Genomic DNA, 12,051 nt, shown 5'->3' on the forward strand with positions numbered 1-12,051 from the left:
GTGGCTGATCTGCCTCAGGAGATCTCTGGGAATCCAGGGAGACACGCAGGCTCCACATTGTCCCTTTTTACTTTGCCCACTCTTGAGGTCCTCAGGGTCACTTTTCCTGAGAAGATTGGGATGTGGCACAATCCCAGGAGGATGGCTTTAGATCTCGTTTTCTTTCTAAAGATGTATTTATTTATTTGGAAGAGTTGCAGAAAGGGAGCGAGACATCAGTCGTCCATCTGCTGGTTCCCTCCCCCGACGGCTGCAAGAGCCAGGGATGGGGCAGGTTGCTGCCAGAGGCAGCAGCTTCTGCGGGCTCTCCCACGTCAGTAGCAGGGTCCAAAATGCCTGGGCCATTTCTCACTTTCCCAGGCCATTTGCAAGAAGCTGGTTTGGAAGTGGAGCAGCCGGGACATGAGCTAGCACCTGCCTGAGATGCCAGCCTTGCAGGTGGAGGCTTCTGAGTGCTGTGGGCTGCGCTGCATCCCCTCTGGGCTGCACTGAGACTCCCTGCCTGCGCCCTGCTGGCTGAGCGCACGGAGCTGAGTCTGTGCTAGCACGAGGAGGCTTGCTTTTCTTCTCTTTTTTCTTTTTTTAAGATTTATTTATTTTTATTGCAAAGCCAGGTATATATAGAGACGAGGAGAGACAGAGAAATATCGTCTGTCCGATGATTCACTCCCCAAGTGACCTTAACAACTGGTGCAGTGCTGATCTGAAGCCAGGAGCTTCCTCCAGGTCTGCCATGCAGGTGCAGGGTCCCAAGGCTTTGGACCATCCTCGACTGCTTTCCCAGGCCACAAGCAGAAGCTGGATGGGAAGTGGAGCTGCTAGGGTACTAATTGGCACCCATATGAGATGCTGGCACTTGGAAAATTTGGGATTAGCCAATGGAACCAGATCTGAATTTTATAATTTTTACTTTTAAATTTAGATTTAGGATTTGGAATTAATTTCTGTGTGTGGTAAAAGGAAGGACTTAGCCCAGGTGTGAACATGCAGTTGTCTCTGAACCATTTGTGGAAGACTGTCCTTTTTCATTGAATTGTCATGCCAAGCATTCATACCAAGTGGCACTATGTTCACTGAGGCAAATGTAAGTGGATGTGGTGAGCTGTGCTTCACTTCCCCCGGAGGGGTGCGTGCTCTGTGTGGTGGGGAGCTCTGTGCCATCCGTATTGCTCTGGTCACCCAGGGGTTCTCAGCAAGGGTCAGTTTCAGTCCCTGGCTCATCTGACATTCCTACTTGCCCTGGGTTAGAGGTGCCGTCGGCAGCCAGCGGTCAGAGCCCATGCATGTTTGCTTGTGCTTCCCACAATGCACCACGCAGGCCCTGCACACACAGTTATTTGGTCCCACACATCACTGTGCCACAATGGAGAAACCTTGCTTTCCCAAAGTGAAGGAGCCCAGCATTTTGCAGACGCGTGGGGGTTTCTAGAGAATTCTGCACCGGAAGCCCTGTTGGCCTTACTGCTGCAGGTGTACCCTGTGCATTCCAGAGGGAATTGGGTCTGTGAACTCGCAGTCGAGCTGAGCACCTGAGCGAGGCCCACCAATAGCAATTTGGACCATGTTAAAATTAGTAGAAGGTTGGCCAAAGCCAGACTGAATGTATGAGACAGGACAATAAATCTGTTCTACCTTAAATGTAGTGATTGTTGTTGCAGCTCATTTTTGGGGCAGTTTCTGTAGTACACTGTGACTGTTATGGTCACCTCATGAAACAACGGTTGCCCCTTCTGAGAGCCCCTCTGGTCAACAGGGCATTTACTGGTAAGTGGATCTCGTGCAGTTGGCATGAGATTAGCAACATCACCAGCCCCTTGTGTAGGATGGAATTCTGGAAAACATTTTCACCTAACATGTTTTCTAGAGGAAACTTTATATGTAAGATTTATGTTTAGATCAATCTAAAATAGGTTTTCTTTAAACTTTTTTTTTTTTCAAGATTTATTTGTTAATGTTTGAGTTACAGAGAGATCCGTCTACTGGTTACTGCCTGGCTGACTGCAATGGCCAGGCTGAAGCCAGGAGCTGGGAGCTTCATCTGCGTCCCCCACATAGGCAGCAGAGGCCCAAGCACTAGGACCACCTTCCTTTGCTTTTCCCAGGCCGTTATTAGGGAGCTGGATTGTAAGTGGAGCAGCCGGCACATGACATGGCCCACATACGTATGGTGATGCTGACATTGCAGGCAGCAGCTTCACCCACTGTGCCACAACGCCAGCCCCTCTTTTAAATGTTTTCTTATTTATCTTCATCTGCTTGAAAAACAGAGACAAAGACAGAGATCTGATCTTCCCGAGGAGCCTGGAGCTCCATTCGAGACTGCCTTGTGGGTGGCAGGGGGCCAGGCCGTGAGGGACCACCCAATGCTTCCCGGGTGTGCTGGCCCCAGGGTGGACCAGCAGCTCGAGCCAGGCATTCTGATAGCCCGCTACACCCTCCCCGGCCAAACTTTTCTTTGATTACTGAAAATGTTTATCAGTCTTCAACAGCCTTTTAATAGACTTTCTGCTTAAATTCCTAGTTTTATGGACTCAAAACTCTTAAGAAATTTTCTTAATGTATTCCTATAAAATCTGCTCTTTTGAGGTAGAGTACTTCATTTTTCATAACCCTTTTGTCACTAAAACTCTTCTTATTTGTTATCCTGTCTACAGTGAAGATGATTTATTGTGGGTGTTGTCGAATTTTGGATGCTTTTGTCCTTGGGATATTTTAATGTGACAAAATAGATTTTAAGATTTCCTCTGAATTCCAAATAAGACTTAAAAAAATACGTACAGCTTGAATGGAATCAAATAACTAAAGGATAAATGTAGTTTTGAAAGGTTATTTTGCTTAACATGAAGCTACTCGTTATGCAAAGTGCTAACATTTGGAATGGTAGAATTTTATCCTTATAATTCTTAATGTTTTAAGAATGTTTATGGCTGAATTAAAATTAAAATTAATATTTTTACTTGCTGTAAGCCTGGTTCCCTATTTTTAAGATGTACAGAGAGATCATCCACTTGCTGATTGGTCCCTTAAATGGCCGCAGTGGCTGGGGCTGGGCCAGGCTGACGCCAGAAGCCTGGAACCCCAGCTGAGTCTCCCCTGAGGGCGCACAGAACCAAGCACGCTCTCCACTGCTTTCCCAGGCGCTGGGAGCCAGATCAGAAGTGACAAATCCTGAGCCCAGTGCAATAGCCTCTTGGCTAAATTCTTGCCTTGCATCTGCTGGGATCCCATATGGGTGCCACTTCATGTCTCAGCTGCTCCACTTCTCATCCAGCTCCCTGCTTGTGGCCCGGGAAAGCTGTTGAGGGTTGCACAAAGCCTTGGGACCCTGTAACCATGTAGGAGATCCAGAAGAAGTTTCTGGCTCCTGGCTTCAGATCAGCTCAGCTCTAGCCGTTGCAGCCACTTGGGGAGTGAGCCAGAGAATGGAAGATCTTTCTCTCTGTCTCTTATTCTGACTATATATCTGCCTTCCCAATTAAAAAAAAAAAATAGAATACATCTTTAAAAAAGTGATTCATTGGGCACAGTGCGGTGGCCTAGTGGCTAAAGTCCTCGCCTTAAACACACTGGGATTTCATATGGGCGCCGGTTCTAATCCCAGCAGCTCCACTTCCCATCCAGCTCCCTGCTTGTGCCCTGGGGAAACCGTTGAGGACGGCCCAATGCTTTGGGACCCTGTATCCGCATGGGAAACCTGGAGGAGGTTCCTGGCTCCTGTCTTCAGATCAGCGCAGCACCAGTCATTGCGCTCACTTGGGGAATGAATCTTCGGGTGGAAGATCTTCCTCTCTGTCTCTCCTCCTCTCTGTATATCTGACTTTGCAATAAAAATAAATAATTCTTAGGGAAAAAAAAAAACCCAAAGTGATTCATTGAAGACTTGAACTGTCACATATGTAATGCCAACTTTGTAGACAGTGGCCTAACCTGCTGGACCACAGTGCCAGCCCTCCCTATTGTTAATGTTAAATGTACCAATTATTCATCAATGTAGCATTTTATTCTTTTTAATTTGTTTTTGTTGTGGTGAAATGAATATAACATAAAAATTTTGCATTTAATCATTTCTTTAAAATATTTCGTTTTTTGTTTTGAAAGGCAGAGTTATGGAGACGGGGGAGCAACATCGACACAATCTTCCACCTGCTGGTTCATCCTCCAGATGGCTGCAGTGGCCAGAGCCGGGTCGGACCAGAACCAGCAGGTGGATCAGGGTCTGCTACATAGCATAGGCACAGGGGCCCACACACTTGAGCCATTGTCGGAGAGCTGGATTGGAAGTGGAGCAGCCAGAATACAAACTGGTGCCCATTTGGGAGGCTGGTAACCACAGTTGGAGGTTTAACCTACTGTGCCACAGTGCTGGCCCCCATTTTAACTATTTTTAATTCATTGGCATTAATTACATTGACAGTGTTGTACAGCTGTCATCCCCATTTCCAAGACTTTTCATCGCTCCAACCTGGAAACTCTGAGACTATTGAGCCTTATGTCCCATGCGTCTCTTTTCCAGATTCATGCAAACTTCCGGTCCACAGCCTGTCTGAATTTACAACTGTAGCTGCATGCTATCGTGGGATCAGGCAGCATCTACCCCTTTATGTCTAGCTTCCCCCACTTGAGGTGTTTTCAGTACCTGCTGTGCCTAGTATGTACTTATTAGCATTTTGTAATATAACTGCACATTTATGTTTCAGTTTAGCAGGTAGGGTTTCAGGTGATAGGGTTTTTTGTTGTTTTTTGTTTGTTTTATTATTATTATTTTTTTCTTATTGACTGAATTGTATTTTTAGAGTTACTTGTCTTTGGAACCAATTTAACAATGAAGTCCAGATGATGTGCCTTGTTCTTTATTGTGATTAACTCTGCCCAAGACTTGTGTCTTGAGTAAGTTTCAGAATGCCAGCCATCACCCCCAACATAGATCTCCTGGCACTGTGACTCCTGAGAGCCCAGGTGGAAGCGCATAGCACGTGGCTTCACCACCGTCTCCACACCCTGGGCAGGGTGCCACCAGCCTGTGCCCATTGTCCAGCCCGACACACGTTTGATGCCCGTGTGGTGGGTTTTCAGGGTTCTTTTCCTGAGCCCTTGGTCCCCGTAGTTTGGCTAAGAGTTTGAACAGCTGAAATTGAGCAGCTTTGAAAAAGAAGTAAAATAAAGGATGTAAGGGAAAGCATTCAGTTGCCCTATTAGTTGGAGAAGGAATGCAAATTGAAGCATATTAATCTTTGCCTATTCTTTTAAACCGATAGAATGGTATAATATTTAAGAATTAGCTGTGAGATTCCACAGTCCATCTGCATATAGCTGTGTGAATTAGGACATCCATTCAAATGGTGTGGCCGTTCAGATAGACACTGTATGTACTAGTTGCTGAGGGAATGGTTGTGGCTGTGTGTTTAAATAGTTTACAGAAAGTTGAATAGGGCCCAGCGTGGTAGTCTAGTGGCTAAATCCTTGCACCAGGATTCCATATGGGTGCCAGTTTGTGTCTCGCCTGTTCCACTGCCCATCCTGCTCTCTACTAGTGAGTCTGGGACGGCTCAAAGCCATGGGACCCTGCACCTGCTTGGGAGATCCGGAAGAAGCTCCTGGCTCCTGGCTTCAGGAGTTTAGCCCCAGCTGTTGAGGCCACTTGGGGAGTGAACCAGCAGACGGAAGATCTTTCTGTTTCTCCTCTAAAGTTGTCTTTCCAATAAAAATAAATCATGAATAATACTGATAACAGCAAGAGTTGGAAACTACCTAAATGCTCAATAATTTGAATTGTTACTTGTTATTTACTACATTGTTAAATGAATACTAAACATTGAAATAAGTAACATGAATAAAAGAAAAGTCGTGCTTATGTAATACATAAAATCAGAAACGTCAAGTTTGACGGAAGTTCAGGGTATGTTTTAGTGTGATTTTACGTAAACTTTTTTTCTCTTAGGTTTCCTATGATCTTGATAGTTATTAAGATAATAAAGTTGGTTGTTTATTTCTTTGCAAGAGCTCCCATCTGCTGGTTCACTCCCCTCAGGCTTGTAATGTCTGGGGCTAGGTCGAAAGCAGGGTCACCTCGTGCTGGTGGGAAGAACTTGGCGACTCGGGCCCTGGCTGGCCCCTCCGCAGTGTGCAGGAAGCTGGGTGTGGAGCCAGGCGCTCGGACAGGACGGAGTTGCCCTGCCAGCAGCTTAACTGCTGGAGCAGATGGCTGCCCCGGTTAGGTTGCCTCGTTACTCCACCTGGTTCTGGCTCGGATTCTCTCAGGACAGTCTACTCTGTGGTTCAGAGTGTCTTTCCCCCTGCACTCCCATGTCTTCTCTGTTGTCGGAGAGAAGCTGAGTGATGGCCTTGACTTTGGTCCTTGCAGGGGCACCGAGGATATAACCTCCCCTCACGGCATCCCGCTCGACCTCCTGGACCGAGTGATGATCATCCGGACCATGCTGTACACTCCGCAGGAGATGAAGCAGGTTAGCCTCCCTCGTGTCCGGCTCTCTCCTCCTCTCCTGGCTGCCGTGTCTCCTGAGGGCTCTGTGCCAAGACAGCCAGTAATGGAGCATCCCACAGCCAGCTCCTGGCCCCTGGCACGTCCTGGCTCTGCTGGATCTGGAAGAAGAATTGAGCTGAGTAAATATGTCTCCACCCTAGCTCCCTGTGGGTCTTGGTGCTTTCCCCTTTGCTAGTTCCCTTTTGGCAAGCTTTAGGGACAGGATCGTGAGAACAGGGACTCAGTGACACCATTAGGGAGGCCAACAGTCCTAAACAGAGGAGGCAGTAACGTGATTTACTGAAAATGAAAGCTTTTTGGTACTCAGGCCAAACTGCCCATGGCCTTTCTTGCTTAGGGGATAAGGCACGGAGCACCCTGCTGGCCAGCCCTCAAGGTGTGTCAACTGGGGGCCTGTCAGAGCAGTTCAGATAATACTGGGCTCTTGGGGCTTTAGCAGTCAGGGTTGGTGGAGGGTGGGAAGGTAGGCGTGTGGCTTTCTTACAGAGTGCTGGAGGGCTGGTGCCAAGTCTGTAGAGATGAGGTGGAGTGTCACACGGCTGAGATGAGCACTTGGACGTGGGATTGGTGAGGTGGGCCTTGTAGGAGGCCTCCCTCTGAAAGCAGCTCCCTCTGTGCCGGCCACGTGGTGCACACACAGAGGTCCTTGGGAGTGAATGGTCACCTTGGCTTAGAGGGCGATGAGGGTGGGCGGGGCCAGGCCTATCCCGAGGACGCTGCGGGAGCTGGCTTCTGGCTTGGCTTGGGGCTTGCATACCAACAGTGTGTAAGCATTGCCTCACACTCTGCACGTATCATTCCAGTCCCCGACTCTTTGTTTGTTTTTTATGGCAGGATCCTTGAGCATCAAGTCCCATATGCAGACCGGACTGGCCTGGGGCATCTGCCCAGCGCTGGGCTGGACCTCGCTCCCTGTCCTGTTAAGACAGATATGCTGCGCTCCCTGCTCTTCCTGCCCCTGCCCCGAGGTGGGCTCTTCCTGGGCCTCTTGTGTGGCCAAAGGGGTACTGTGAGACAGGGACACACGGGTGTGTCTGGGCCCTCTCTGCTCCCCACAGGACAGCACTGGTATGGGCACGCCTGCCAGTGTGATTCTGTTTGGTCCCTAGTAATATGGGAGGTGGCAGAATCGTGATCACTTCACTCTTAAATGTGATGACATTGAACTGCAGGCTAAGTAATTTTGCCTAACCATAGAACGCCAGTCAGTGGCAGTGGGTGACCAGGCAGGCTGGATTGTGCGCCATCTGATTTTAAAACCTGTGCTAGCCAGAAGCCTCCCTCCTAGAAGCGTCTCCTGTGGATGTGGCTCCTGGGTCTCCCCTGGCCGTGCTCCCGTCACCTGTGGGGCATTCTAAGTGACAGCACCCAGAAGGGCCACCAACCATGCGCTGAGTGTGTATGTCCATGTTTACAGAGTCCTGAAGCAGTTATAGTGTAGCTCATGACTTAGGACGTGGTGCTGATGGCTCCAGAGTGTTTGGTTAAATGGCAGACGGAAGCTAAGACATTGATGAAATGGAAGCGGAAGCAAGCACCTAGGGCCCCATGTGGTGTTGAAACCTTCCCCATCCTTGCTGCTCTCCGTGGAGCATCTTTTGTGGGGCGAAGTGAAGCACCCGGGAAGGGCCGTGGCCGTGGAGTGGCTTCCATTTGCCAGCTGAATGGCTTGTGTTTCTCGGCCTTTGCCTCCTCCTGTTTGTGAGGCTGTTGTAGGATTCTGTGGAATAGTGGCAGGATCCCAGGGCTCACCATCACCTCCTCTTCACCTCCCATCACTGCTAAAAGCGTCCTGAATTTCATAGACACCTCTGGGGTCTTTAACCAACAGCCTCACAGTAACCGTAGATCGTGTTCATGCAGAGTAAGTGGCGGAGGTAGGACTCCCACTTGGCGCCAGGCGACCCTTTCTGCCTCTGTTTGACCCCAGTGCTCCAGTCCAAGTACCTCTGGAATGTTCTTTGCTGTGTTTCCAGAGCAGTGGCTTGCAGGGCAGCCCCTTGGCTTGGGCAGGGGGCCTCTCTCAGGCTTCCCCTTTGAGGTAGCAGAGGAGGGACTGGCTCTGGGGGCACCCCATGCTTTGTTCTCATTGGCCAAGGGGTAGCCTCAGCACTTTGACTAGAGCCAGGGGCAGGTTTTGAAACCAACAAACTCTGTAACTTGTGGACCCTGCCACCAGGGCTGACACCCTCATAAACCATCGCTGAGGGTTATTAAATGATTAAAGATCTCATTTATGAACTGTCTGTTTTCAGGCAGTCTGAGACGGCACTCTCGTGACTGCTCTGACCTGCTCTAGGGAGAGTAAGAACAGTGTGTCTGCATCCCGGAAGCCGAGCCTTGGCATCCTTGCCACCTGCTCCGTGCAGGACTCCGAGCTGATGCTCTCCTTTGGCCAGGCTCCAGGGTTCAGTGTCTGCTTCTCTGGAGTGTCACCAGGTCCCCAGGAGAGTGGCTGGTGGGACCTAGCACTCTCCCAAGTCTCCCGCTGTCAGTCAGAAGCCGTGCTCCCGGGGCGGGGCACAGCAAGGCCCCCTATCCTTGGCTCCTCCTCTCAACTGTCCGAGGGCCACGTGCTAGCTCCTAGGGCCCCGCTCTGCAGCGGCTCTGGCTTAGGAGCTCAGGCAGTAGAGCCCCTTTCCACCAAGCTGAGTGCGTCGAGCGGAGCTCACTCCCGGGCCTCCCAGCACATTTTCCTGACCAATGCACCTGCTTGTGAGATGTTTGAGCAAGTTGCCCACATTTAGATCAGGACAAGTCACACCAAAATCTGAGCTCCCAGCCTGTCTTGGCATAAGGGAAAACTTTGCTGGCAGCACCTTTTGGCTTTGAGGCTGGGGTGCAGGGACAGCCTCTCTGGGTGCGATCCGGCCTGTCCACCCCTGCCCACTGGGTCACTGTGGCAGGCCTTTTCCCACCTGCAGCTGACCCACAGGCTAGGCCAGCCCTAGCAGAGTTCTCAGACAGGACGCCACCCCCTGCCTCGGGGTTCCAGGCTGAAAACGGACAACCTGCTTCCAATGAGGAGCATGCCTGTGGACCCTGGCCCTCCTGCGCCCTCCTGCGCCCTCCTGCGCCCTCTTGCAGGGCTGTGGCTGGGACTCAGTCTTCCCAGCCTCTGCCCCGGGTGTGTTTTTATGGCTTTAATTTAAACAAGGGCTTCTTGATATCTTGTTTACGAAGCTGCCAGAGTGAAAAATTCCTGTATTATATGAGGCTCGAAGTCCTCGAGTTATCTCAGCGGCACAACACACAACATCATTATCCCGCTGCCCCTTATCACTCAGTGCCGCTGCGCCTGCGGGGCCCGGTGCCGCCGTGTCGCAGCGTCCCTGCCGCCAGCCTGCCTGCTCCTCCGACGGCCCGCACATCTTGCACTGCAACAAACGTCAGCTTCCTCTTGATAGATTAGATATCTCCTGGTGATGTTATGAGGCCTGGTAAATCTTAAAAGTAACTTTTTGATTGATTTAACCATCGTATTTATCAAGCAAATGAGAAATGTCTTTCCTTGCCTGAGCAGTCTAGGGTAGTGGTGCCCACGCTGGAGAGGCAGGTGGAGCCCTCAAAGGAGCCCGGGGCAATAGGAAGAGGCCCGAGCTGTCTGGGGAGCCGGGGGGCAGGCAGGGGCCATCCTCCGGCTGGAATGGCACAGCTCCCTGGCTGGCGGTGGCCCCTGCACACAGGCCGTGAGGTGGCACCTGCCACCCGGAGGCCGAGACAGCAGTGCTGGGCCCACGGCCTGGGCAGCGCCCCTCCACATGACGAGCGCTCTGAGGGACTGCGGCTCACTGTTGCTACGTCTTTTTCTCCCGTAAAAGATCATTAAGATCCGAGCCCAGACGGAGGGCATCAACATCAGTGAGGAGGCCCTAAACCACCTGGGAGAGATTGGCACCAAGACGACTCTGAGGTGAGCTGGCACCCTGGTGCTGTTATGGTTTCCTGGGGACAGGGTGGCATCTGCTCTTTCTGTTGTGCTGGCTCTTTCTGTCTGGAGGGTGATGTTAAGAATGTGACAGTAGGGCCCGGTGCGGTAGCCTAACAGGTGAAGTCCTTGCCTTGCACGCTTCGGGATCCCATGGGCACTGGTTCTAATCCTGGCGGCCCCGCTTCCCCACTAGTTCCCTGCTTGTGGTCTGGGAAAGCAGTCGAGGACGGCTCAAATTTTTGGGACCCTGTACCCACATAGGAACCCGGAAGAGGCTCTGGGCTCCTGGCTTCGGATTGGCAGAGCTCTGGCCATTGCAGCCATTAAGGGAGTGAATCAGCGGATGGCAGATCTTCCTCTCTGTCTCTCCTCCTCTCTGTGTATCTGACCTTTCAATAAAAATAAAATCTTAAAAAAAAAAAAGCAAGCGTGACAATAATAGCTGGAGTCCCCCTTGGGAGACCCTCCACACAAGGTCCCCTTGGCAGAGGAGAGGGACAGGCTGGCAGCTTGCACCACAGTGACAGTTCTCCTGCCTTGCTTGGGGCGTGGCCTGCAGTCAGGTGTGTGTGTGGATGTCCCTGTTGGAGCCTGGCGTTACCTGCCGGGGACCTGCGGGTGTCGGCGTGTGAGGCCCCGAGTCAGTGCCTTTCACAGCTGCCGGGCTGTGAGAGGATGGAGAGCAGTGCGTCCGTGGCCCTGGTGGCTCCTGGTCCCTCTTGTGGGGTGTGACCGCGGCTGTCTGAAAAATCACAGCTCTCTGCTATGTCTGCCTGGCATCCGTGTTACCTACCTGGATGGGGGAGGGTCTGCCTTCTGGGACCCTGGTGTCACTGCTGTCCTGGCTCTGTCCGCCGCAGGTACTCAGTGCAGCTGCTGACCCCAGCCAACCTGCTTGCCAAGATCAATGGGAAGGACAGCATCGAGAAGGAGCACGTCGAGGAGATCAGCGAGCTTTTCTACGATGCCAAGTCCTCGGCCAAGGTCCTGGCTGACCAGCAGGATAAGTACATGAAGTGATGTGGCTCTCCGTGCGCCTGCCTGGGCTGGCCTGTCGGGGCGAGCATAGCCTGGCCCCATCCGGCGGTCGGGGCCCCGCTGCTTCAGCATGGAACCACACGTTGCTGTTTTAAATTATCGTAGCTTCTCTTGAGGTGTCTTGGAAGGAACCCTATGCACGCCCACTCCCCACCATGTTTTCTAATAAATCCTTATAGGTTATTTTCATGACATTGACATTCTGTCTGCTTTAACTTTAAAAAAAAGAAGAAGAAGAAAAGAAACCTTAACATCTTAGAGGAGTGTGACATTTGCCACAGTTATGCCATAGTCACGTTTTCTCTATTGTACCAGACGTCGTTTTTCCATCCCAGGACCCCATCCTGGACACATCACACCTGGCCGTCTCCGTCGGTGCTTGTCGCCTGGGACAGTTTCCGGGATGGCCAGTCAGGTGCTCTGTCATGTAGCAACCAACGTGACCTGTGTCTGGTGATGTTGACCTTGGCCACCTGGCTGAGGTCATGTGGCTTAGCTTGCTTGCTCCTGTGCTGTCTCTCTGGGAGGAAGTCAGCAGGTGCATGCCACAGGTGTGAGGTGGGAGACCTGTTGTTTACCT

At 51.2% G+C, this 12,051-nt stretch overlaps 1 protein-coding gene across 2 annotated transcripts in view; it reads left to right on the forward strand.

Annotated features, from left to right (window-relative positions):
* The window catches only part of RUVBL1 (RuvB like AAA ATPase 1), a 37,286-nt gene extending 25,495 nt beyond the window's left edge, over positions 1–11,791 (forward strand). Inside the window, exons 9-11 of one of the 2 annotated variants that reach the window (XM_040995305.1) lie at positions 6,362–6,464; positions 10,324–10,415; positions 11,294–11,784. In XM_040995305.1, the coding sequence (XP_040851239.1) occupies positions 6,362–6,464; positions 10,324–10,415; positions 11,294–11,453 (355 nt within the window). In that variant the 3' untranslated portion in view covers positions 11,454–11,784. Of the gene's footprint in view, positions 1–6,361; positions 6,465–10,323; positions 10,416–11,293 lie in introns of both variants that reach the window. The other variant, XM_040995306.1, reaches the window with a different exon arrangement.
* Positions 11,792–12,051: the final 260 nt, after the last annotated feature.

The sequence above is a fragment of the Ochotona curzoniae genome, unplaced genomic scaffold, assembly GCF_017591425.1.
Source record: "Ochotona curzoniae isolate NIBS_2020 unplaced genomic scaffold, NIBS_Ocur_1.0 contig_908, whole genome shotgun sequence".
In the NCBI taxonomy this organism is placed as follows: Eukaryota; Metazoa; Chordata; class Mammalia; order Lagomorpha; family Ochotonidae; genus Ochotona; species Ochotona curzoniae.